Source organism: Oncorhynchus masou, chromosome 15 (assembly GCF_036934945.1).
Source record: "Oncorhynchus masou masou isolate Uvic2021 chromosome 15, UVic_Omas_1.1, whole genome shotgun sequence".
NCBI classification, from domain to species: domain Eukaryota; kingdom Metazoa; phylum Chordata; class Actinopteri; order Salmoniformes; family Salmonidae; genus Oncorhynchus; species Oncorhynchus masou.
Genome location: NC_088226.1, coordinates 27,897,940 through 27,925,339, shown reverse-complemented (window position 1 = coordinate 27,925,339; position 27,400 = coordinate 27,897,940). Strand labels below are relative to the sequence as shown.

Sequence of the window (27,400 nt, the reverse complement as noted above, 5' to 3'; positions counted from 1 at the left end):
ATGATCCCTTGAAGTACTATGGATCAGCTCAATTGAGACTTTTTACCAGCTGGTTGTCTGGTGCTAATTTCATGCGATTCTATACTCGACCAGATAATAAAAATTAAAAAATGTACCAGTTAGGTTGTGGTCTAAGTGCTATAAGATGGGCATGATATGACTACTATGATGTGGAAGGATACGATGAACTGATCCTGGACGTCCCACTTCTGTTTCAGGAACTCGATCAGGCTGGACACCTTCCTATGCAGCTCCACCACCATCCTACATCACCCCACAGAAGAATGAACAATGTTAGATTTTTTTTTACATTTCTCAGCAAAGACAGCTCTTGTCGACAACAGAGCTCAAACACTGACAGGGGCATGTTCAACAGGATACAACCTAGCAAAACCCATCTTTAAACCAAAATATGATAATGACAATACATTTCATGGAATGGCCATTATGTATTTGGATACAAACAGTCAGGGTTGTGTGTCCCAGAAACATAAAGATTGCAAAGCCCATCTTAGGTTCAAACACACCTAATGTTCTATTATATAAATAAATAAATGTAATCTATTATTTATTCAAGGAAAACCCATTGAGACCAGGCTCATTCTCAGGGTGCCCTGATCACAGTAATACAGCAAACAATACAATGAAAAATAAAAATACAACACAAAATTTGGGAAGAACAGTTACAATTTGCACTGCACGGTGACCGTATTACCTCCACACCGGCGGTCACAAGTCACGACCGCAGTCAAATTCAGGCTTCTCCAAGCTCTGATGCGGCATTAGTAACCTTCCAAACTTGCCAACTGCCTGGTATTCAGCACTCTATTGTCCCTCTAATGTCACTCTGACATTGCAAAAACAAGAGACCACACTCTTGTTAAGCAATATTTCTATGGGCTATGCAATTGCATGAGATAGTTTTGATATCCTCTTTTTAATAGAGGCTACTTTCAATAGGCTAGGCCTACTCTTTATTTATACATTTTCTTAATATTAAGCATATTGCCTCTCTGCACAACAGGAGTATAGCATACCTTGCTGGCATGAAAATGAACCACGGGAAAAGAGTCCTCCATTTACTACTTAAGTGCATAGATTACATGTATTTTTTCAACCTGCCCCTGTTGAGACAGGTGCATAATAGTCCATTTTAAATCGAAATTGACACATGATTTAGTATATATGTAAAGACAATATTAAATTAAGAATAGTCTGATGGGTGACAATATTAGCCTATCACTTGTGAATGATGCCCAGCTTGTGTGCAGTAAGGCAAGAAACAGCATGTCTAAACAGCACGTATTAGTTTGGGATCTATCGCATCCCACAACTGTCCCAGGCAATGTTTGAAATATTTATTTAAAATGCACAGAATAGGTCAACTTTTGTACTATGGGGGATAGTAGATTGACATAGTGCTTTCGCTGTTCGTTAGGCCTACATTTACATTTACATTTAAGTCATTTAGCAGACGCTCTTATCCAGAGCGACTTACAAATTGGACTACTCATCTCGTTTCCTGACGAAAAGTAAATGTGGACCCGATCACGTGATGGGCTTTGGCTACTAAGAATTAGGTGCGTCGGAGCACGCAGCCAGGAGAAGGAAATTATTATTATTATCTTCAGGGTGAAAAAAGGGGGGGGGCATTACAGCGACACAAAGGGGATGCAGCCGGGAATGTCGAGGCCTGATGAGAATATTATCAAGTCCTTGTCAAATTGTGAATGAGAGACTGTTGGAGTGTGCAGCCTGCGCAAAAAAAACTAAGCAGAGCTCATGCATTCCATGCTATTTTTTCACAAATCATTAGAGTTGCATCATGCAGCCTTAGAATGTATTAAAAATCTAAACATATAGCCCAATGTTTGTATCACAATTAAAGTTCCAGAAATAACTCTAAATGAAGCATATAAAAGAGTCTTTGTTAACAGCTCAACACAATAGCTGTATATACAAACTCCCTCATATAGTTGAGAAAATATCCTATTTTATTCAGCTATGTTAAATTGACTCTTCATTACTATAAAATAATGCCATGATTTCAAAGCAAATCTTGTCAGCTAAATAAACTAATGTAGCCCACAGCCATATATGGCATAGTCCAACCAGAGCCTAACATAAGGACAACGCAGAGTATTCTACGCAGTGTTATTCTGTCCTTCTGAAATAGGACTACATTTTCTTCATATGTTTCTTTAGACCCATCTAAATTAAATAGTTGATTTATTGTGATGTGTAGGCTATATTAAATTGATTTAGACTTTTTTAAAATGTGGGATGTTCCAAATGTCTGCATCAGTGGCTTGTAGGCTGTGTGTGGAAGCCAGGAGATGCTAAATGGGTTTATGTTAATTATCGGTCAATTACCATGAGATCTGCAGTTATTTGCGTGACAATAACCAGCTGATAAAATTTCAAGACCGCCACAACCCAAGTTACATTCCTCAGCTACAAGGTCCTCAAATCAACATTTTAAATTGCCTGAGCGCACCAGAACATCCAATTGTAATGTGTTTTGTAAATTGTTCCAGCAGTGAGGTGCATTCAAACTAAAAGCAGGTTTACTTAATTAGATGGAGACCCAGAGAACTTCAACAGTTAACCAACCCTGTGAACGGGTTTGGTAACGCATGCTTTCTACTTCAACAACGATGTAAGGTAAGTCTGGACTTGTGTAGTAGAGCTTGGTACACAAAAATTCCTCTCATATGTATACGTATATACTGTACTCTATATCATCTACTGCATCTTTATGTAATACATGTATCACTAGCCACTTTAACTATGCCACTGTTTACATACTCTTCTCATATGTACAGTGCCTTGCGAAAGTATTCGGCCCCCTTGAACTTTGCGACCTTTTGCCACATTTCAGGCTTCAAACATACAGATATAAAACTGTATTTTATGTGTGAAGAATCAACAACAAGTGGGACACAATCATGAAGTGGAACGACATTTATTGGATATTTCAAACTTTAACAAATCAAAAACTGAAAAATTGGGCATGCAAAATTATTATTATTTTACTTTCAGTGCAGCAAACTCTCTCCAGAAGTTCAGTGAGGATCTCTGAATGATCCAATGTTGACCTAAATGACTAATGATGATAAATACAACCCACCTGTGTGTAATCAAGTCTCCGTATAAATGCACCTGCACTGTGATAGTCTCAGAGATCCGTTAAAAGCGCAGAAAGCATCATGAAGAACAAGGAACACACCAGGCAGGTCCGAGATACTGTTGTGAAGAAGTTTAAAGCCGGATTTGGATACAAAAAGATTTTCCAAGCTTTAAACATCCCAAGGAGAACTGTGCAAGCGATAATATTGAAATGGAAGGAGTATCAGACCACTGCAAATCTACCAAGACCTGGCCGTCCCTCTAAACTTTCAGCTCATACAAGGAGAAGACTGATCAGAGATGCAGCCAAGAGGCCCATGATCACTCTGGATGAACTGCAGAGATCGACAGCTGAGGTGGGAGACACTGTCCATAGGAAAACAATCAGTCATATATTGCACAAATCTGGCCTTTATGGAAGAGTGGCAAGAAGAAAGCCATTTCTTAAAGATATCCATAAATAGTGTTGTTTAAAGTTTGCCACAAGCCACCTGGGAGACACACCAAACATGTGGAAGAAGGTGCTCTGGTCAGATAAAACCAAAATTGAACTTTTTGGCAACAATGCAAAACATTATGTTTGACATAAAAGCAACACAGCGCATCACCCTGTACACACCATCCTCACTGTCAAACATGGTGGTGGCAGCATCATGGTTTGGGCCTGCTTTTCTTCAGCAGGGACAGGGAAGATGGATGGAGCCAAATACAGGACCATTCTGGAAGAGAACCTGATGGAGTCTGCAAAAGACCTGAGACTGGGACGGAGATTTGTCTTCCAACAAGACAATGATCCAAAACATAAGGCAAAATCTACAATGGAATGGTTCAAAAATAAACATATCCAGGTGTTAGAATGGCCAAGTCAAAGTCCAGACCTGAATCCAATCGAGAATCTGTGGAAAGAACTGAAAACTGCTGTTCACAAATGCTCTCCATCCAACCTCACTGAGCTCGAGCTGTTTTGCAAGGAGGAATGGGGAAAAATGTCAGTCTCTCGATGTGCAAAACTGATAGAGACATACCCCAAGCGACTTACAGCTGTAATCGCAGCTAAAGGTGGAGCTACAAAGTATTAACTTAAGGGGGCTGAATAATTTTGCACGCCCAATTTTCAGTTTTTGATTTGTTAAAAAGTTTGAAATATCCAATAAATGTCGTTCCACTTCATGATTGTGTCCCACTTGTTGTTGATTCTTCACAAAAAAAATACAGTTTTATATCTTTATGTTTGAAGCCTGAAATGTGGCAAAAGGTCACAGAGTTCAAGGGGGCCGAATACTTTCGCAAGGCACTGTATATACTGTACTCAATACCATCTACTGGATCTTGCCTATTCTGCTCTGTACCATCACTCATTCATATATCTTTATGTACATAGTCTTTATCCCCTTACACTTGTGTCTAAGGTAGTAGTTTTGGAATTGTTAGCTAGATTACTTGTTGGTTATTACTGCATTGCCGGAACGAGAAGCACAAGCATTTCGCTACACTAGCATTAACATCTGCTAACCATGTGTATGTGACAAATAAAATTTGATTTGAAAAAGGGAATAGTGAAGTGATCTATGGGAAATTAATGAAAATCAGCCAACCTTTTTGATACAGGATGCAGTGATGAGTATTAAAACTGTCACCTGTGATAAAGTGAAGGACGCCATGCTACGACTGCATCCAAAGGATTAAGAATAGTGGCTGCTGCATTCTGCTAAATGGTGTCACCAGAGTCAAGAACTGGCAGGAAAGTTGACTGTACAATCTGCTTATTGCGGTTTAGGGAGAGGCAAGATCTAAAGTACTTCAAAAAATTATCCCACTTTAAGTCTTAGCTTTTTAACTAGCTCATCAGTATGTTTTTTTTTAAACATTTGTCAAGACTGGAAAAACAGCTTCTATCTCAGGGCCATCAGACTGCTAAACAACGATCACTAACTGCAATCACTAAAGTGACCCAATCACTGGCCACTAATAAATGGATCACTAGTCACTTTAAACAATGCCACTTTAATAATGTTTACATATCTTACATTACTCATGGCCATCACACATCCATATACAGTGGGGAGAACAAATATTTGATAACCTGCAAAATCAGTAGTGTTTCCTCTTTACAAAGCATGTAGGTCTGTAATTTTTATCATGGGTACACTTCAACTGTGAGACGGAATCTAAAACAAAAATCCAGAAAATCACATTGTATGATTTTTAAGTAATTCATTTGCGTTTTATTGCATGACATAAGTATTTGATACATCAGAAAAGCAGAACTTAATATTTGGTACAGAAACCTTTGTTTGCAATTATAGAGATCATACGTTTCCTGTAGTTCTTGACCAGGTTTGCACACACTGCAGCAGGGCTTTTGGCCCACTCCTCCATACAGACCTTCTCCAGATCCTTCAGGTTTCGGGGCTGTCGCTGGGCAATACGGACTTTCAGCTCCCTCCAAAGATTTTCTATTGGGTTCAGGTCTGGAGACTGACGAGGCCACTCCAGGACCTTGAGGTGCTTCTTACGGAGCCACTCCTTAGTTGCCCTGGCTGTGTGTTTCAGGTCATTGTCATGCTGGAAGACCCAGCCACGACCCATCTCCAATGCTCTTACTGAGGGAAGGAGGTTGTTGGCCAAGATCTCACGATACATGGCCCCATCCATCCTCCCCTCAATATGGTGTAGTCGTCCTGTCCCCTTTGCAGAAAAGCATCCCCATAGAATGATGTTTCCACCTCCATGCTTCACGGTTGGGATGATGTTCTTGGGGTTGTCCTCATCCTTCTTCCTCCTCCAAACACTGAGATTGGAGTTTAGACCAAAAAGCTCTATTTTTGTCTCATCAGACCACAGTGACCTTCTCCCATTCCTCCTCTGGATCATCCGGATGGTCATTGACAAACTTCAGACGGGCCTGGACAAGCGCTGGCTTGAGCAGGGGGACCTTGCTTGCGCTGCAGGATTTTAATCCATGATGGCATAGTGTGTTACTAATGGTTTTCTTTGAGACTGTGGTCCCAGCTCTCTTCAGGTCATTGACCAGGTCCTGCCGTTCAGTTCTGGGCTCATCCCTCAACTTCCTCATGATCATTGATGCCCCACGAGGTGAGATCTTGCAAGGAGCCCCAGACCGAGGGTAATTGACCGTCATCTTGAACTTCTTCCATTTTCTAATAATTGCACCAACAGTTGTTGCTTTCTCACCAAGCTGCTTGCCTATTGTCCTGTAGCCCATCCCAGCCTTGTGCAGGTCTACACTTTTATCCCTGATGTCCTTACACAGCTCTCTGGTCTTGGCCATTATGGAGTCTGGAGTCTGGTTGGAGTCTGTTTGATTGAGTGTGTGGATAAAATACAAATGAATTACTTAAAAATCATACAACGTGATTTTCTGGATTTCTGTTTTAGATTCCATCTCACATTTGAAGTGTACCTAAGATAAAAATTACAGACCTCTACAAGCTTTGTAAGTAGGAAAACCTGCAAAATCAGTAGTGTATCAAATATTTGTTCTCTCCACTGTATTTATATGTACATATTCTCATTCCCCCCTTTAGATGTGTGTATTAGGTAGTTCTTGGGAAATTGTTAGATTACTTGTTAGATATTACTGCACTGCCGGAACTAAAAGCACAAGCATTTCGCTACACTCGCATTAACATCTGCTAACCATGTGTTTGTGACCAAGAAACTTTTACTTGAATCCAAATGCCCAGACATTTATAGGCGGGAACCCGATCTATGGGACAAACACTCAATGAATAAATATGTAGTCCATCTGAAAGATTTTTGCGAGAATTCAAGAACATGCATTTAGCCTTGCCCACATTACATAGATGTTTTAAACCAACCAGTGCTTGTTGTAGGCAACAACGTCAGATTCCAGTGCAACACCTCGTCTACAGTTGGGGCAATGGAATGCATAACAGTATCGTCTGCATACAGATTAACATTACAAGTTTTTTTGTGTGTGTGTGAATTTTACCCCTTTTTCTTCCCAATTTCATGGTATTCAACTGTTTAGTAGCTACTATCTAGTCTCATCGCATACAACTCCCGTACGGGCTCGGGAGAGACGAAGGTTGAAAGTCATGCATTCTCCGATACACAACCCAACCAAGCCGTACTGCTTAACACAGCGCGCATCCAACCCGGAAGCCAGCCGCACCAATGTGTCGGAGGAGAAACAGTGCACCTGGCAACCTTGGTTAGCGCGCACTGCGCCCGGCCCGCCACAGGAGTTGCTGTGCGCGATGAGACAAGGATATCCCTACTGGCCAAACCCTCCCTAACCCGGACAACGCTAGGCCAATTGTGCGTCGCCCCACTGACCTCCCTATCGCGGCCGGTTACAACAGAGCCTGGGTGCGAACCCAGACTGTCTGATGGCACAGCTGGCGCTGCAGTACAATGCCCTTAACCACTGCGCCACCCGGGAGACAATATTACAAGTTTTAACACAGATTTATTAATTTAAATAGTGTAGAGAACAGGTCCCAATACTGACCCTGCGGAATCTAGACTAAACACCATCTGAAAACAGTGTCCTGTCTGACATAATGCTAAAACCCCTTGCAAGAAGCCAGATCTTACCTTTGAATGAGAATGTGATTGTCAACAGTGTCGAAGGCATTGGAAAGGACATGGTCTTTAGTCAGTTGACACTGACCTGAGGCGAGGATTATGGGCCAGACTCTGGACACGGGCCCAGGAGTGGTTGCTTCGTGGCTGCAGCTCCACGGCAACCTTTAGAGGTAGACGCACAGGCTTCTGGTCCTCTTCATCACTCACTCCTAGAGAGAGAGTGAGTGAGCGAGATAGAAAGGGAGGTAGTTAAAGGAAAGGAGGATAAGATTTATTCTCGCCGGTCCTGAGATGATCAGCATCATAATCACCACTTTACTCTCCCTTACTCATACCGCCCCTTTCCTGAGTACTACCATGGAAATCCATCCCCTCCTGCATGACTCTGCAACATCCCCATTCATCCCCTTCTTCCCACTGTGTGAGTGTGTCACTGTGTGTCTGTTTGTGTGTACACTCACCATCTGGGTCACACAGCCTCTTGAGCGCACGGCACATGGGAGCTTTGATGCGCAGATTCCTGCCTTTAGAACGCACTGTGGTCGCCCTGGGAGAATTCAGCAGAACCATGAGAGAACTGCAAAACACACAAACTACACCCAAATAACAATTGCACAACTATCTACACTGGGCAAAAATATTTAAAAAAGTCTAAATGTAAAGTCTTGATCCCATGTTTCAAGACCTGAAATACATTTTAAAATTCCTGAAATGTTCCATTTGCACAAAGAGCTTATTTTTTTCCCAAAATAATTGACTAAGGAATATCAAGAAGCTGATTAAACAAGTGCACCTTGTGCTGGGGACAATAAAAGTCTCAAGTTGAGAGGGAGCTTGCAATTGTCATGCTGACTGCAGGTATGTCCACCAGAACAGTTGCCAGAAACAGTAATGTTAATTTCTTTACCATAAGCTGCCCACCCACTGGGGAGCCAGACCCATTGCACCTGTGCAATGATCATGCCATTTAATGAGCTTCTTGATATGCCAAACCTTATTTCAGCTTATGAAAGATGGGACCAACACATTACATGTATATATAACCACACTCCAGCCAGTTTATTAGGTACACCTCCCTGTTCATGAAAATGGCTCACTCCTTCAGACAGTGAGTCACGTGGCCGTGGCTTGCAATATAAAGCAGGCAGACATCGAGGCATTCAGTTACTGTTCGATTGAACATTAGAATGGGCAAAGCGAGTCACATAAGCGACTTGGAGCGTGGTATGATCATCTGTGCTAGGCTTGCTGGATCCAGTAACTTAGAAACGGCAGCCCTCATGGGATTTTCATGCACGACAGTTTAGGGTTTCCCCGAGAATGGTGCGAAAAAAAAAAAATTGGCAGTGGCAGTCCTGTGGGCAAAAGCAGCTTGTTGAGAGAGGTCAAAGGAGAATGGCAAGAATTGTGCAAGCTAACAGGCTGGCCACAGACAAATAATCGCGCAAGCTAACAGGCGGGCCACAGACAAATAACGGCGCAATACAACAGTAGTGTGCAGAACGGCATCTCGGAACACACAACTCATCGATCCTTGTCCCGGATGGGCTATTGCAGCAGTTGACCACACCTGGGTTCCACTCAAATCAGCTAAAAACAAGAAGCAGCTCCAGTGGGCACTTGATCACCAACACTGGACAATTGAAGAGTGGAAAAACATTGCCTCGTCCGACGAGTCACGATTCTTGTTGCGTCATGCTGATGGCACAGTAAGGAATGGGCGTGAGCAGCATAAGTCCATGGACACATCCTGCCTGGTGTCAACGATACAGGTTGGTGGCGGCAACGTACTGCCGTCCAATTTGCAGCAACTGCATGATGCCATCACGTCAGCATGGACCAACATCCCTGTGGAACGTTTCTGATTTGGAGAATCCATGCCCCAAAGAATTTAGGCTGTTCTAGAGGCAAAAGGGGGTACAGACCAGGTACTAAATTGGTGTACATAATAAACTGGTGTATATAAGTTATTTCAAATGTATAAACTATTTTTATACAAATCAACCACGTATACCCCTAAAGTATTGGGGGAAAAAAAGAGGTATATTTCAAAAAGCTTTGGTTACATTGGTAAAATTATTTTCGTCTCAGTCTTACCCCTGTTGGATGAGCTCGTTAAGCTTGGCCACGTTCTTATCGTCCATCACTATGAACAACAACAGAGTTAGAAAAGCTGTGTGCGTACCTCCTTGCTCTTGCTTTGTGAAGACAGACATTAACATGTCATTACAGATGTTCTCCAACAGAGGTAGAAAAGCCAGCCATCTTTGGACACAAGACTAACACAGACGTTAATAACATAACATCCTTCATGACCTGTGCGACACTTAACTATCCCTCATGACCCCGGCCCGGCGCAACACTTAAATCAGCTCCCATGCGGCCAACCAGCCCCAGCAGCAGAAACAGAGCCAGACTGAGTTGTGTCAAACACACCGTGCCCCCCCACAGACCCTGCTTGACTTACATCCTCCAACCTTCTTCCTTAGCTCAGCGTAGCAGAGGAGACCGTACAGCTCCTGAGAGGACTTCTTCAGCACACGGGAGTACACTGTGGGACAGAAGGAAATGGGCACGTTATGGGATAAAAACAAAAACTACAGTACACCAGTGATCTTGGGTGCCCCACAAACCTAAAATGGGTCACACACTGATGGTAAGATCGAAAGACAGTTTAACTATTGCACATTTAATGAGTTGCTTGAGTGTGTGTGTGTGAAACGTAATAGGATTCAAAAGAAGAAATTAATGCAGATTGCAGGCAAAGTTTCACTTGCGAATGCCAACTGGTCTTCATAAAAAGAAGATTGCAAAGTTTCACACTGATTTTGAAGGTTGATGTTTTTGTCAACAAGCTGAAACATAAAAAGAGACTAAACAAGCGTATGATCCAAGATGGCGTAGCAGTCAGACGTCTTTGTCCTGTCCCTTGTATATATCGTTTTACATCTTTTTCTTCGCATATCTTTTAAAATATTTTGCTAAATCTCAACTTCTAAATACTCTCCTGCAACCCGCCTCACCCAATGTGGCGTGGATCTGCTTTTTTCCCCTAAAGTATTTATATTTACTTCGGATCTGGAATCCCTCAACTGAAGCAAGCCAGCTAACTACCAGCTATCAGTCAGCAAACCATTGCCAGCGGTCATCAGCTAACCTTCAGCTCGGAAAGCTCTCGCCTGTTCGAACAACGTGACTAACCAGAGCCTAACGAGCCTGGGATACAATATCTGGACCCCTTCTACAGCCGGTACGGGGCACGGAACCCCGCAGATCCCCTACGACTGGAATACCGACAATCTGCCCGTAGACTCCAACAGGCCCGACGCCCGCTGAAGGCCCATTCTGCTAACCAGCTAGGCCTGCTAGCTACCTACAGCTACTTGGAACCCTACTAATTCCACGACTGGTCTATCGACATCATCGCACGAAGAGGCAAAAACAGACTTACCCCCATCACGACGTCCCCCAAAGGCTAACTTGCTAGCACTGCTTTCTGCTTGCTTGCTAACCCGGTCTGCTAATTGCTAGCTTGCCGGCCCCGGCCTGCAAACTGCTAGCTTGCCTGCCCGATCTGTAACTGCTAGCCCCTGCTAACTGCTTGCTAATCCGGCCTGCTAACTGCTAGCTTGCCCCGGTCTACTAACTGTTAGCTTGTTAGCCTGCTAACTGTCTGAATCGCCGTGTCCCCAGCCAGCCCAACCACTCACTGGACCCATATGTTCACTTGGCTAACATCAATATGCCTTGTCCATTACTGTCCTGGTTAGTGATTACTGTGTTATTATTTCACTGTAGAGCCTCTAGCCCTGCTCAATATGCCTTAACCAACCATGTTGTTCCACCTCCTACATATGCAAAGACATCACCTCGTTTAAACATCTCTAGAGACTATATCTCTCTCTTCATTACTCAATGCCTAGGTTTACCTCCAATGTACTCACATCCTACCTTACCTTTGTCTGGCCGGGGTATCCTGGAATGACATTGACCTCATCCCGTCAGTAGATGATGCCTGGCTATTCTTTAAAATTGCCTTCCTCACCATCTTAAATAAGCATGCCACTCTCAAAAAATGTACAACTTGGAATAGATATAGTCCTTGGTTCACTCCAGACCTGTCTGTCCTTGACCAGCACAAAAATATCTTGTGGCGTTCTGCATTAGCATCGAATAGCCCCTGTGATATGCAACTTTTCAGGGAAGTTAGGAACAAATTTACACAGGCAGTTAGCTTTCCTAAGGCAAGCTTTTTCAAACAGAAATTTGCATCCTGTAGTACTACCTCAAAAAAGTTCTGGGACACTGTAAAGTCCATGGAGAATAAGAGCACCTCCTCCCAGCTGCCCACTGCTCCAAGGCTAGGAAACACTGTCACCACCGATAAATCCACCACCCTCCACAGCAAACCGCCAAAGCCCCCACCATTTCTCCTTTACCCAAATCCAGATAGCAGATAGTTCTGAAAGAGCCCCAAAATCTGGACCCCTACAAATCAGCCGGGATCTGGACCCTCTCTTTCTAAAATGATATGCCGAAATTGTTGCAACCCCTATTACTAGCCTGTTCAACCTCTTTCGTATCGTCTGAGATTCCCAAGATTGGAAAGCTGCCGCGGTCATCCCCCTCTTCAAAGGGGGTGACACTTTAGACCCAAACTGCTACAGACCTATATCTATCCTACCCTGTCTTTATAAGGTCTTCGAAAGCCAAGTTAACTTTATGGCTGGGGGGGGCAGTATTGAGTGGCTTGGATGAATAAGGTGCTTAAAGTAAAACAGACTGCTCCTCAGTCTCAGTTTCTAATATATGCATGTTATTATTAGTATTGGATAGAAAACACTTTTCTAAAACTGTTTGAATGTCTGAGTATAACAGAACTCATATTGGCAGCGAAAATCCTGAGTTGAAATCAAAACAGGAAGTCAGAAATCTGAGCGTTTGTTTTTATTCACCTGAGTCCCCAATGAAATCCCCTTGAGATATGAATGATGTTGCACTGCCTAGGGGTTCCAATAGATGTCAACCATCAATAGAAATTATACTGAGACTTCTATGATGTTGTGGGAGTGAATGATAGCAGAATCAGTCAGGTGTCTGGCAGTCAGCCATTTTCTGATCATGTGTATTCCTCGTGGTAGTCACTTGCGTTCCATTGCTCATGAAGACAAGAAGGAGTACTCCGGTTGGAACTTTATTGAAGCTATATGTTAAAAACATCTTAATGATTGATTCTATACTTAGTTTGAAATGTTTCTTCGACCGGTAATATCACTTTTTGTCCGATATAACGCTGACCAGAATTAGCGTTTGGATATGTATACCAAACACGCTAACAAAATAAGGTATTTGGACATAAAGGATATTATCGAATAAAACAAACATTTATTGTGGACATGGGATTCCTGGAGTGCTTTCTGATGTAGATAATCAAAGGTAAGGGAATATTTATCATGTAATTTCTTGTTTATGTTGACGCCATCTTTGCGGCTGTGGTGTTTATACTTCTGAGCGTCGTCTCACAACATTGCATGCGTTTCTTTTTCCGTTTTTTTTAAATCTGACACAGCGGTTGCATTAAGGAGAGGTATATCTATAATTCCATGTGTATAAGTTGTATTATCATCTACATTTATGATGAGTATTTCTGTTGAATGATGTGGCTATGCAAAAATCACTGGATGTTTTTGTAACTAGTGAATCTAATACGCCAATGTAAACTCAGATTTTCTGATATAAATATGAACTTTATCAAACAAAACATGCATGTATTGTGTAACATGAAGTCCTATGAGTGTCATCTGATGAAGATGAAAGGTTAGTGATTCATTTTATCTCAATATGTGCTTTTTCTATCTCTCTGGCTGGTAAAATTGACTGTTTTTTTTAGTGAGTTGTTGGTGACTTAACATAATCATTTGTGGTGCTTTCCCCGTAAATCCTATTTGAAATCGGACACTGTGGTGGGATTAACAACAAGACTACCTTGATAACGATATAAGATACATGTATGTTTGAGGAATTTTAATTATGAGATTTCTGTTCTTTTGAATACGGCGCCCTGTACTAGAGGTCGACCGATTAATCGGAATGGCCGATTAATTAGGGCAGATTTCAAGTTTTTCATAAAAAATTGGAAATCTGTCATTTTGGGTGCAGATTTTTTCTTTACACCTTTATTTAATATTTTATTAACTAGGCAAGTCAGTTAAGAACACATTCTTATTTTCAATGACGGCCTAGGAACGAGGCAGAACGACAGATTTTTAACTTGTCAGCTCGGGGGATCCATTCTTGCATCCTTACAGTTAACTAGTCAAACGCTCTAACCACCTGCCTCACGAGGAGCCATCCTGTAACTCAAAAGCAGTAAGCCAAAGTAAATTGCTCGCTAGCATTAAACTTATAAAAAACAATCAACGACTGTCGTTGCTCCAGTGTGTACTTAACCATTAACCATGAATTTCTTAAAATCAATACATAAGAATATATTTTTAAACCTGCATATTTAGCTAAAAGAAATCCAGGTTAGCATGCAATATTATCCAGGTGAAATTGTGTCAGGGTATATGCAACAGTTTGGGCCGCCTGGCTCTTTGACAACTAATTAGCCAGAATTTTACGTAATTATGAAATAACATTGAAGGTTGTGCAATGTAACAGGAATATTTAGACTCATGGATGACACCCGTTAGATAAAATACGGAACGGAATAAATATTTTGTTTGAGGTGATAGTTTCCGAGTTTGACATAAGGCTCGTATTTCTGTGTGTTTATTATAGTTAAGTCTATGATTAGATGTTTGATAGAGCAGTCTGACTGAGGGGTTGTAGGCAGCAGCAGGCTCGTAATAGTCAAAGAAATAGTCAACGCGTTATAATTCCTGTAATAACTTGCGGCTGAACTTGAAAGGGGTTCCTTCGTTATTTTACCATTCATGTCTTCCATAGAGAATGTCTTGATCTACTTCAAATAAGGTCTGTGTTTCGTGCAGACTTCAACAGGCTCGGCGTTTTGACACCCGTGTAAATCTCACTAGGATAAGGTAACGTTTGTCAACATATTTTCATAAATTCACTCTACAAAAAAAGATCTTCACTTATATTTAGCCAATATTGATCAGTTACCTTGTCCTATGGACATCTACACAGTTATAAAATTGGCACGGTGGTGTAAGCCTACACGAAACAGACCTTATTTTAAGTAAATCTAAAAATATCCTATGGAATAAATGAATGAAGGAACCTCTTTTCTGATTTTGCTAGGTGTCATGGGAATTATGACTCACACCTTGGTCGTCAATTCTTACCATGTCCATTATTATTAAAATAGGATTTCCTGCATATAGAAATTACAGTTTTTGTTTTCAACATTCATCACAGGTAACTTAAACTCTATTTTTATTCAAACAGTTGAGAGTATCTGTCTCCTAAGCAGACTCTCCAGTATCATTGTCACTTCAGAGCTGTGTGTGTGTTTTACAAATGGCAGAGAAAAGCAGAGCACCAGTGTGGGACTATTACATTGAATTGGCACCAGGGAAAGCAAGGTGTCTTATTTGTGATAAAGATGTCAGCAACGGCTAAATAAAAATATACCGCCAACCTGTGGAATCACCTTACGAACACCCATCCAAAAGCCTGTATGCATTATATTAAGTTAAAATAAAAGTGTTCATTCAGTAAAATCATAATCGGTCGACCTCTACCCTGTACTATCACTGGTTGTTGTTATATTGCTCCCGGTAACGGGATCTCAGCCATAAGAAGTTAAACAGATTACTGACCATTTAGAATCCCACCATACCTTCTCCACTATGCAATCTGGTTTCAGAGCTGGTCATGGTTGCACCTCAGCCACACTCAAGGTTCTAAACGACATCGATAAGAGACATTACTGTGCGGCCATATTCGTCGACCTGGCCAAGGCTTTCGACTCTGTCAATCACAACATTCTTATTGGCAGACTCGACAGCCTTGGTTTCTCAAATGATTGCCTCGCCTGGTTTACAACTACTTCTCTGATAGAGTTCAGTGTGTCAAATCGGAGGGCCTGTTGCCCGGACCTCTGGCAGTCTCTATGGTGTGCCACAGGGTTCAATTCTCGGGCCGACTCTCTTTTCTGTATACATCAATGATGTCACTCCTGCTGCTGGTGATTCTCTGATCCACCTCTACCTCAGACGACACCATTCTGTATACTTCTGGCCCCTCTTTGGACACTGTTAACTAACCTCCAGACGAGCTTCAATGCCATACAACTCTCCTTCCGTGGCCTCCAATTGCTCTTAAACGCTAGTAAAACTAAATGCATGCTATTCAATCGATCACTGCCTGCACCTGCTCGCCCGTCCAGCATCACTACTCTGGACAGCTCTGACTTAGAATACGTGGACAACTACAAATACCTGGGTGTCTGGTTAGACTGTAAACTCTCCTTCCAGACTCACATTAAGCATCTCCAATCCAAAATTAAATCTAGAATCTGCTTCCTATATCGCAACAAAGCACCCTTCACTCATGCTGCCAAACATACCCTCGTAAAACTGACCATCCTACCGATCCACAACTTCAGCGATGTCCTCTATAAAATAGCCTCCAACACTCTACTCAACAAACTGGATGCAGTCTATCACAGTGCCATCTGTTTTGTCACCAAAGCCCCATACACTACCCACCATTGCGAACTGTACGCTCTCGTTGGTTGGCCCTCACTTCATACTCGTCGCAAACTTTCTGCTAGGTAAAGTCCCGCCTTATCTCAGCTCACTGGTAACCATAGCAGCACCCACTCGTAGCATGCGCTCCAGCAGGTATATCTCACTGGTCACCCCCAAAGCCAATTCCTCCTTTGGTCGTCTTTACTTCCAGTTCTCTGCTGCCTATGACTGAAACTAATTGCAAAAATCTCTGAAGCTGGAGACTCACATCTCCCTCACTAGCTTTAAGCACCAGCTGTCAGAGCAGCTCACAGATCATTGCACCTTGTACATAGCCCATCTGTAAACAGCCCATCTACCTACCTCATCCCCATACTGGTATTTATTTGGCTCCTTTGCACCACAGTATCTCTACTTGCACAATCATCTTCTGCCCATCTACCATTCCAGTGTTTAATTGCTATATTGTAATTGCTTCGCCACCATGGCCTATTTATTTCCTTAACTTACCTCATTTGCACTCACTGTATATAGACTTTTATTTTGTTCTACTGTATTATTGACTGTATGTTTTGTTTATTCCATGTGTAACTCTGTGTTGTTGTATGTGTCGAATTGCTACGCTTTATCTTGGCCAGGTCGCAGTTGCAAATGAGAACTTGTTCTCAACTAGCCTACCTGGTTAAATAAAAAATGTAAATTAACAAGCAAGAGGTGAGTGGAGATTTCTATTTGAGAAATAACGATAGAAGAGAGCGAGACAGAGATAAGCTAGCTTACCATTGGCGAAGTCGATGTGCTTGGATATCTTGTGCCAGGTGCGGTAGTAGAAGTGTCGGACTTGCTCTTTGTTCTTCACCATGCTGGCTGGCTTCCCCTTCTTCTTATGCTTCAACGCTATGTTTGTCTGGATCGCCTCAAAGTCCTTCCCATGCTACAGAGAGCGAGACACACCACTAGAGATATTGAAGTTGTTGGAGTAGGGGGCACACAATTGCTAATAAGTGTTATTGCAACGACTGGAAGTCTATGGGTATCAGAATTTGCTTGTGAAACTACCTCCAACTTCCTTAATACTGGACACAGACATAAAAAGTATCCACAAGTTCATCTGACTCTGGGGAAGTAGATAAAGGGCCACGTTGCCAAAATCCCGAAGTATCCCTTTAAGTAACCACATCATATTCTAACTTTTTGTAAACTAATGTTGATCACTTACCCAGCACTTTAGACAAAAACTTAAGGGTATGATATCTTGGTCTACTACTCTGCTATTTAAATCTGGAATCAGAACAGAATTATCTACTACCAATCAAGAGGTTCAGCTGTTTTAGTAACCACATTACCTAAATGAGCTAACTTCCCACTGTTGAATTAACTCTTCAGACCTCAATAGAATTATAGAATGCTTGCATAGATCCCTGAGAATTTTCTAGATAAAAGCTACTTCTCACATTTCAAACAGTTTTAAAGAGCACAACCCGCTCTTTAATATGACACCACAGCAAAGTCAATGGGAATAAGACTCCCCTTATCTTCCATTGTGTAAACACCCAATACATCAAAAAAGCCTAGAGTATTTAAATTGTAGTAAATTTGACTAAATTACACACAAAATGAACAAAGTATATTATACTTGTAAATATTTACATGTAAATTATGCAAAAACGTGACTAGAGGATAATATTCCGAAAGCATTTCAAAACCCACACAAAGTAGGCAATTTGATTGTTACAGAAGTAAGAACCGTTGTCAATGTAAAAATGCAAACAACTATTCGGAGACCATTTCAAAATGTAGGTAACCTCTCTCAATAAGACTTAGTACATACCAGGCCAGACACAAAATGTAGAAATAGCTTACTTTGACAACAATTCAGGGAATGCTACGAGTACAAGAGACAGATAAAGAGATAAGATGTCTGTTGTATGAGAAATTATTATTTCACACAGTCACTTTAGTGTTTGCCTTTAGCCTACATGTCATGGAACTCCTGGAAGTGCAGCCTCATCCTGCAAAGTGGCACGAGCACGTTGAGGAGGTTTCTACACATCTCCCACTCTTTGCCCTGCATCCACTCCGGATGCACACCCTCTCCTGTGGCCTTAACTTCACCCGCTTTCAAATGAGTTACAATTCAGTCCACATGCCCTGGTACAACTCTCGTAGCTCCCCTCTTCCTGCCATTGAAGCCACAAAGTGATAGCAGAAGCTGCATTTTGAATGCCTTCAAGGACCAGCGCCTGCAGATCAGCATAGCAAAATATTCCCTACAAAATTCTGTCAGTTTAAGGTAGAGACATCATTTTTTTTTTGCATTGATGTCTCAATCCTACGCATCTGTCGATGTCACACTTCCGCATCTGTGGTGAGAGAGGTGTTTTTCAGACCATGAAGCATCCCAAAAACCAGTCTTCTCACAAAATCATCTGTAGCGTCCAAAAGGTTATGACCCCTCGATGGAAAGACAAGACTCTCACGAACACGTACATTCTGCTCTAAGAAGCCCACAGGCCTCACAAGACTCATCTGAAGGTCCCCCGGTACGAGTTGAAAAAAATGATTGGAAGTACAGTACCAGTCAAAAGTTCAGACACACCTACTCAGGCAGTTGTAGCTATCCTGTACCTGTTCCGCAGGTGTGGTGTTCAGCTGTACCGATCCTGTGCAGGTGTTGTTACACGTGGTCTGCCACTGCGTGGACAATCAGCTGTCCGTTCTGTCTTCCTGTAGCACTGTCTTAGGCGTCTCACAGTACAGACATGGCAATTTATTGCCCTGGCCACATCTGCTGTCCTCAAGCCTCCTTGCAGCATGCCTAAGGCACATTCATGAAGATGAGCAGGGACCCTAGGCATCTTTCTTTTGGTGGTTTTCAGAGTCAGTAGAAATGCCTCTCGTGTCTTAAGTTCTCATAACTGTGACCTTAATTGCCTACCGCCTGTAAGCTGTTAGTGTGTTAACGACCGTTCCACAGGTGCATGTTCATTCATTGTTTATGGTTCATTGAACAAGCATGGGAAACAGTGTTTAAACCCTTTACAATGGAGATCTGAAGTTATTTGGATTTTTACGAATTATCTGTGAAAGACGGGGTCCTGAAAAAGGGACGTATCTTTTTTTTTTTCCCCCTGAGTTCACCTGTGGTTTGATAACAATACCTTGTTTAGTAATGTTACCTGGCTAGTTAGATAGCCAAGGTACCATGTTATGCACATTTGGATGGCGCAGGAGAGATGCTTCAAAGGTAGGATGCATATGCCTAATCAATGTAATTCTGAATCAGTTTAGTAGTATATCAAAGTAAATCAGACCAAATATTTTACTAACTGTAACTTAAGACTATGTAGATGCTTTGCTTCAAATAGTAAAGTAAAACGGTTTTAACTTCTTACAAAAATACTAAAGCCCCACAATATTACTTAACGTAAAGTTCCTATCTAGCTATTATTAAACACTATATTCGAGTCCAGGAAAGGCACTAAAAAATAAAAAGTAAAAAAAGTGTTATTTTTATGAAGTAGCTCAAAAAAAAAATGCTATTTGGAAAGAAAACATTAGCTGTGTTTTTCAGACATTGTCTTCAGATGCACAGGTGCTTTCACTGCACCTATACTTATATTTCGTACTACTCAACAAGTTGACTTACCTCGTATAGCCCTTCGAAGAAGCTGTTCTTGTCCTCTGCACTCCAGGACTCCCACTGTCTCCTGGGTCTCTTCTGGCTGCCCACTGGCTCCTTGTCCCCGGGTCCTTGGCCTCGAGTGGCAGCCTTGCCTGAGGGCCCCGTAGAGCCTGACGTGGAGCCGGACTGATCAGCCGATACCTGGTGAAAGGGACCATTCTCTGAACCTGTGTGAGAGAGAGGATGAGGAAAAGTATACTGAACAGAAATATAAACCGCAACAAATAAAATTTGATTTGTCACAAGCACCAAATAAACTCAGCAAAAGATTATATCCCTTTTTCACGACCCGGTCTTTCAAAGATAATTCGTAAAAATCCCAAAACTTAAGATCTTCATTGTAAAGGTTTAAACACTGTTTCCCATGCTTGTTCAATGAACCATAAACAATTAATGAACATGCACCTGTGGAATGTTCGTTAAGACACTAACAGCTTACAGACGGTAGGCAAATAAGGTCACAGTTATGAGAACTTAAGACACTAGAGGCATTTCTACTGACTCTGAAAAACAACCAAAAGAAAGATGCCCAGGGTCCCTGCACATCTGTGTGAACATGCCTTAGGCATGCTGCAAGGAGGCATGAGGACTGCAGATGTGGCCAGGACAATAAATTGCTATGTCCGTACTGTGAGACGCCTAAGACAGAGCTACAGGGAGACAGGATGGGCAGCTGGTCGTCCTCGCAGTGGCAGACCACGTGTAACAACACCTCCGTTCAAATTAGCAAACCGCTCGCCCACATGATGCCTTTAACGCTACATAACTGCCCAGTACAGTTGAAACCGTGATTAATCCGGCATGCCAGTGGCCATCGAAGGGAGCATTTGCCCACTGAAGTCGGTTACGACGCCGAATTGCAGTCAGGTCAAGACCCTGGTGAGGACGACGTGTACTCAAGATAAGCTTCCCTGAGATGGCTTGTGCAGAAAATATTCAGTTGTGCAAACCCACAGTTTCATCAGCTGTCCTGGTGGCCTTTTATTATCCCCAGCACAAGATGCACCTGTATAATCAGCTTCTTTATAAACCACTCCTGTAAAGTGGATGGATTATCTTGGCAAAGGAGAAATGCTCAGTAACAGGGATGTAAACAACTTTGTGCACAACATTTGAGAAGATTTTTGTGCATATGGAACATGTGGGATTTTATTTCAGCTCATGTAACCAACACATTGCTTTTATATTTTTGTTCAGTGTATGAGTGTTTTGGAGACAGTGAGTGATTGAATGTACATGTGAGAGTGAGTTGTGTGAGTGAAAGAAAGTAGGAGAATGAACAAGAGAAAAGCAAGTGGCAACAACCTAAATATCAAACCAAATGCTCACGTTGAGTAGAGGGGCAGAAGAAGCAGATGGCGTGGGGGGGTTGTTTACTTTGCTTAAGTAACTTGTCCCTACTAGAGTTCGACCGATTATGATTTTTCAACGCCGATACCGATTAATCGGGTGATTTATTTACATATATTTGTAATAATGACAATTACAACAATAGGGAATTAACTTATTTTAACTTAATATAATACATAAATAAAAATCAATTTAGTCTCATAAATAATGAAACATGTTTAAATTATGCAAAAACAGTGTTTGAGAAGACAGCAAAAGTGCAATATGTGCCATGTAAAAAAGCTAACGTTTAAGTTCCTTGCTCAGAACATATGAAAGCTGGTGGTTCCTTTTAGCATGAGTCTTCAATATTCCCAGTTAAGAAGTTTTAAGTTGTAGTTATTATGGTACTTATATCTCTCTACCATTTGTGTTTCATACACCTTTGACTATTGGATGTTCTTATCGGCACTATAGATATTGTTGATAGGCTTGAAGTCATAAACAGCGCTGTGCTTCAAGCATTGCGAAGAGCTGCTGGCAAATGCAGGAAAGTGCGGTTTCAATTCATGCTTACGAGCCTGCTGCTGCCTACCACTGCTCAGTCAGACTGCTCTATCAAATCATAGACTTAATTATAATATACACACACAGAAATACAAGCCATAGGGTCATTAATATGGTCAAATCCGTTAACTGTCCTTTCAAAAACAAAACGTGAAATACAGAACCGTTCCGTATTTTAAAGAATGGGTGGCAACCCTTTGTCTAAATATTGCACAACCTTAAACGTTATGTCATAATTATGTAAAATTCAGGCAAATGAATTAGTCTTTGTTTGGAAGAAATGGTCTTCACACAGTTCGCAACAAGCCAGGCAGCCCAAACAGCTGCGTATACCGACTCTGCTTGCACTGAACGAAAGACAAGTGACGACTTCGCTCATTATCATTGCCCCCTAACATGAATTTCTTTTAACTAAATATGCAGGTTAAAACAATATATAATTCTGTGTATTGATTTTAAGAAAGACATTGATCTTTATGGTTAGGTACATTTGTGCAACGACAGTGCTTTTTTCGACAATGCGCTTTTGTTAAATCACCCGTTTTGGCGAAGTTGAAGTAGGTTGTGATTCGATAATAAATTAACAGGTGTAACGGATGTGAAACGGCTAGCTAGTTAGCGGTGGTGCGCGCTAAATAGCATTTCAATCGGTGACGTCACTTGCTCAGACCTTGAAGTAGTGGTTCCCCTTGCTCTGCAAGGGCCGTAGCTTTTGTGGAGCGATGGGTAACGATGCTTCGTGGGTGACTGTTGTTGATGTGTGCAGAGGGTCCCTGGTTTGCGCCCGGGTATGGGCGAGGGGACGGTCTAAAGTTATACTGTTACACAGGCACCCCATTGATTATTTGCAATGCAGGACAAGCTAGTAATATCATAAACCATGTGTAGTTAACTAGTGATTATGTTAAGATTGCTTTTTTTATATATATATATAAGTTAAATGCTAGCTAGCAACTTGCTGCACTTGCGTAACAGGTGGTCAGCATGCCACGCAGTCTCCTCGTGGAGTGCAATGTAATCGGTCATAATCAGCGTCCAAAAATGCAGATTACCGACTGTTACGAAAACTGCCATGCCGATTAAATCGGCCGACCTCTAGTCCCTACGCCTATAGCAACAGAGGAGATCGAGACCAATAGCTTTAAAAGTAAAAAGAACTGGTTAGAATGCCCGTTTTAGCACAAACAGTCAGACTGAGGCCAGCGTGTCACAACATCATAAGGCCTGCAATGAGGAGTGGAGCGAAGTTCCAAAAACATGTGAGGCTGGCTTGGAGCAACACTGGCCACCACCTCAATGTGCAAGTCAGGAGAGACAGACACACAACCCAATCCTCAACAACAGAGTGAGCACTGCTTCTAAAAAATATTATGTTGAGTAGTATTGCAATACCACAAAATGGGGATTCAATAAAATATTAATTAAAATGCTGACATCCTACATCCGTCTCCCTCTCATAAGCAATAATATGGGAAGGCCTCACAACTTGAATGCAATTAAGTGGTTTCCAGGCTCCTGCCTCTAAACAATTAAAGTGTCCCTTTTGTATAGATAGGGGTAGCATAAACGCAATATCCTGCATTCAAAACACTGACCATCACCAATAGATGGACCTAGCTACTTTTGCCAACTACAAACGGGGAGAAGAGGGATGGGGTACTCCTATAACACATAAAACAGGTGACCCCGGGCACAAACACTTTCACAGCATACCTTTCGATTTCGCCCCGTTGTGACCATTGATAGTTGGGGCGATGGAATCCTTCCGGATTCGTTTGCTCGGGGGTCGAACGCTGGATCTCAGAAAATGATGCTGGTCGTGACTCCGTGCTGTCGAGGACCGGGGCTGTTGGTTCGATACGGAGGTGGTAATAACCGGTGCTGAACTGGTGCAGCCCGTAGTTGATAGAGTATGGATTTCCATTCCGTCTCTCTTTGTACTTCGCTCATCGCTCCCCTGATCTCCGCTCTCCTCGTCACAACCGTCAAGCTTTCTGCCCGAATTATTCGTGTCATCGACACAGTCTTTAAGCCCAACTGTCATCCTGGCAAAACACAGTTAATACAAATGTTTGACATTTAAAAGACATCACAATGCAAATCAACTTTAAAAAGACGACGTTCGTTCTCTCAACATGGCCGCCGCTGCTGGTTTCAAATCCCCTCAGTCCAATCGACACACGAACATTGTCTGCATGTTTTCATTTACATTTTGAAAGCCAAAATATTACTATACCTTGTTCGTGTGTTTTTGTTAGTCATCTTAAACTTCTAACAGTTTACATGGGTTTATTTTTATCCGAAATTCAAATACGAGCGCTCCTGAGTTTAGCGCCCGCTGAAACGTCAACGTAAAACCTTCCTATACAATCGACCTCTATTTAAAGTGCTTCTTTATCAGACAAGGTTACCCATTTTCATGCTCTTCGACAGCAGACGATGTCTTCTTTCTTTTCACCATCGACCCGACGGTTTTGGTATGCAACAGTATATAAAATTGGGCATATTCAAAGCATGAACAGGGTCTAGCCGCGACTATCTTCACCTCGCTCAAGCTGTGACTGAATTTAACTCTGTGCAGCTCAACTGTTCACTATCCGAGTGCCACACTCTTACTCTCAATTTATTGCCGTAGACGAGCTGAAATATTTGACCAAACATTTAACTATATAACATGCTTCAAACGCTCAAAATAAATAATCTGAATAAAACTAGCAGGTTTTAGTTTACTACAGCCACAAAAGAGCACAGAATGCTCGCAGTCTCAATTTTGCTTCACCCCCTCATCTCCAGAATTGTTGTTTTCAACATTGATGTTTGACTGCATAAAAAGTTGCTTCTGATATGAACTCAGCTTTAGAAAGCAACAGCGGATACCACAAGCACTCGAACCAATAGAATATTGAGTGTTCAACTACAACAATATCTAATCCATATATACATAGAGCAGACACTGCATTTAACTTAAGTTGCAAGATACATATTTACTTCTAACATGCACTGATACAGGTGTTTCATCTCTTTAGACGTCTTCAAATATTGAGTAAAGAAACATTACTACTGTAGCTACAACTTTAAACAACTGTCACGTCTCAAACATGCACCCTAAATTCTTTGAAATTCATTCCCATGCAGGGAAACAAGACACATTACTGTGTCAGATGTATGGGTTCTCTAAATCATGATTGTCCAACCTAATGAGAACTCTTTTCAAACTCAAACAAATTTACAAAATAATATTTTTTACTGCAGAAATATGAGTAGCTAATTGAATAATCTATCGTTTGTTTAAATGATTGCTTTATTCTGTGGTTGCTATCCTCACCTCAGCTGATAGATCCGTAGACAAAATCAGCTGTTATCTTTCCACTCGTAACCCGTGTCATTTCTATAGGTACATTTTAGGAGCGGGATACACACTTCAAAAAGCAACTAACGTTACACTGGTGCTAGCTACTAGCTAACGTTACTAGCTAAATTAACTTTGGTGATGTGCGGCCAAAACCTAGTCAACTAATGATACTTGATAGCAAAGGAATAGTCTGAAGCACAAATTCACACGAAATTATGCACAGTATTGCATTCAGTTGCAGTGAGACAAAGATTAAGCAATTCACAAAATTACCTTGTCTTGACTTTTGTGTTCACGACTTCATGAGGAAACGTGCAAACTAAACCAACTCCGATTGACAGCCCTCTCGTGCACAGGCACGCCCACTCCAACTCAAAAACAAATCTCCTGATTAGTCAGTTGAGGGAGAATGACATATGATTGACACCCAAGAGCTCCAATTGTTGATGATAAAAGAGGATGCAAATAAACCAATTGGATATCTCAATCAACTTACGTTATTGGGTGCGCGGGGAGTCATTTTACATTGGCCCTGCCAAAATCTGTGACGTCATCGGGCGAAAGCAAGGAGGAGTGCCCTCACAAATCGAACATTTTGACAACAATGCAGCATGGTGCTTCGTCGAAATATAAAAAAAAATCCTAAAATAAACGTTTGAATTTTCTATCTCGTTTCCATTGGGAAGGCAGATTGTTTTTAGAAAAATCAATCACTTTCGCATTGGAAAACCTAGAATCCGTGGTTGCCGTGGAGGTCGCCCAGGCAGAAAGCTCTAAATATATAATATATAATTGAATAGTTTTAGGTGTCACTCTTTTTAAATCAACTTTTATTTTGTTAGCTAATTAAGTTTTGATTTTATATATATTGATCCACAGCAGTGCAAGACTGTCAAGTCAGTTATTTTACTAACTGAACTGAGAAGCTAGCTGTTTAGCTAGTTAGCTACTGTAGCTGTTTGTGTTTTTATTTGAAACAACGAGATGGCAGAGGCCTGTAAGACTGTTGAATAAGGGCAGAGGATCACAAAATTTTCCCGACAATGGTTTATTTCAAGGGCTATTTCAGCTAACTAGTGAGCTTCAAGCGCCCTAAACTAGTGGCTGTATGGCTTCACCCAGGTGTGTATTTCGGAGGATTTACCAATTTACCAGTCAGTTAAGAACAAATTCTTATTTTCAATGACGGCCTAGGAACAGTGGGTTAACTGCCTGTTCAGAACGACAGATTTGTACCTTGTCAGCTCGGGGGTTTGAACTCGCAACCTTCAGGTTACTAGTCCAACGCTCTAACCACCAGGCTACACTGCCGGCAAGAGGTGTCCTGGTTTCTGATTTGTTTCCCCCCTGACCAACCCTTTATCTGGGCCTCAGTCAGAAGAGACGTGGACCTAGTGGGTGAGGATGATGCGCATGGATTGGACACAGGATGTGACCTGGTGGACTTCCACCTGCCTCTGCTCTGTGGATGACCATGGAAGATCTTCCAGACATAAATGTCAATGGGCTCACTGAAATGTTTTGTTGTTTTAAAGAGCTACTGTGTTTAATTATGTAATTTTTGTTTTGAGCCGACTCGCCGTCCAGAGCCCGGAACTTGTTGGCTCAATCCCTGGAGGCAGCCCGGTTCCAAAACGAATTGCAATCAACTTTTAGCCAGTACCAAAAACACGCCGACACGGGCGCCCGGATGAGATTAATCGAACCCCTTCATCTGCAAAGTTAGGTATAGCAATGGGACATATAATTCTAATTTAGTTTAGATCGATTTCTATGGTATGTTCCCCGCCTAGAACCAACATCACACGCGCCACCAATGTACTCAATTCAAAACAAGGGGCGTTATTGGCATGGGAAACGCAGGTTTACCTTAGCAAATGGAAGAGATAAAACAAAAGTGAAATAAGCAAAAAATGAACAGTAAACCTTACACTCGCAAAAGTTCCCACTATTTTAACTTTACTACCATGAAATACTGCTACATTACCTGGAACCGTTTCAAGTTAAAATGTTAGTTCATTTTCCAGTTATGGAAATACCGCTCAAAGTCCGGGCGACGAAACCGCCTGCCCCCAATATGACAGACAGACGGAAAGCCAAATC

General features: G+C 41.8%; 1 protein-coding gene across 4 annotated transcripts in view; it reads right to left on the bottom strand.

Annotated features, from left to right (window-relative positions):
• Positions 1-27,364, bottom strand: part of LOC135556076 (protein cramped-like) — a 48,928-nt gene extending 21,564 nt beyond the window's left edge. Inside the window, exons 1-9 of one of the 4 annotated variants that reach the window (XM_064988983.1) lie at positions 27,285-27,364; positions 23,659-23,990; positions 20,014-20,216; positions 17,145-17,298; positions 10,172-10,255; positions 9,802-9,850; positions 8,166-8,281; positions 7,790-7,913; positions 183-264 (exon numbers count right to left, since the gene is read on the bottom strand). In XM_064988983.1, coding sequence (XP_064845055.1) covers positions 183-264; positions 7,790-7,913; positions 8,166-8,281; positions 9,802-9,850; positions 10,172-10,255; positions 17,145-17,298; positions 20,014-20,216; positions 23,659-23,989 — 1,143 coding nt within the window. In that variant the 5' untranslated portion in view covers position 23,990; positions 27,285-27,364. Of the gene's footprint in view, positions 1-182; positions 265-7,789; positions 7,914-8,165; positions 8,282-9,801; positions 9,851-10,171; positions 10,256-17,144; positions 17,299-20,013; positions 20,217-23,658; positions 23,991-24,181; positions 24,323-24,356; positions 24,499-27,284 lie in introns of those variants that run through there. The other 3 variants (XM_064988979.1, XM_064988982.1, XM_064988981.1) reach the window with 3 other exon arrangements.
• Between the last annotated feature and the right edge of the window lie 36 nt (positions 27,365-27,400).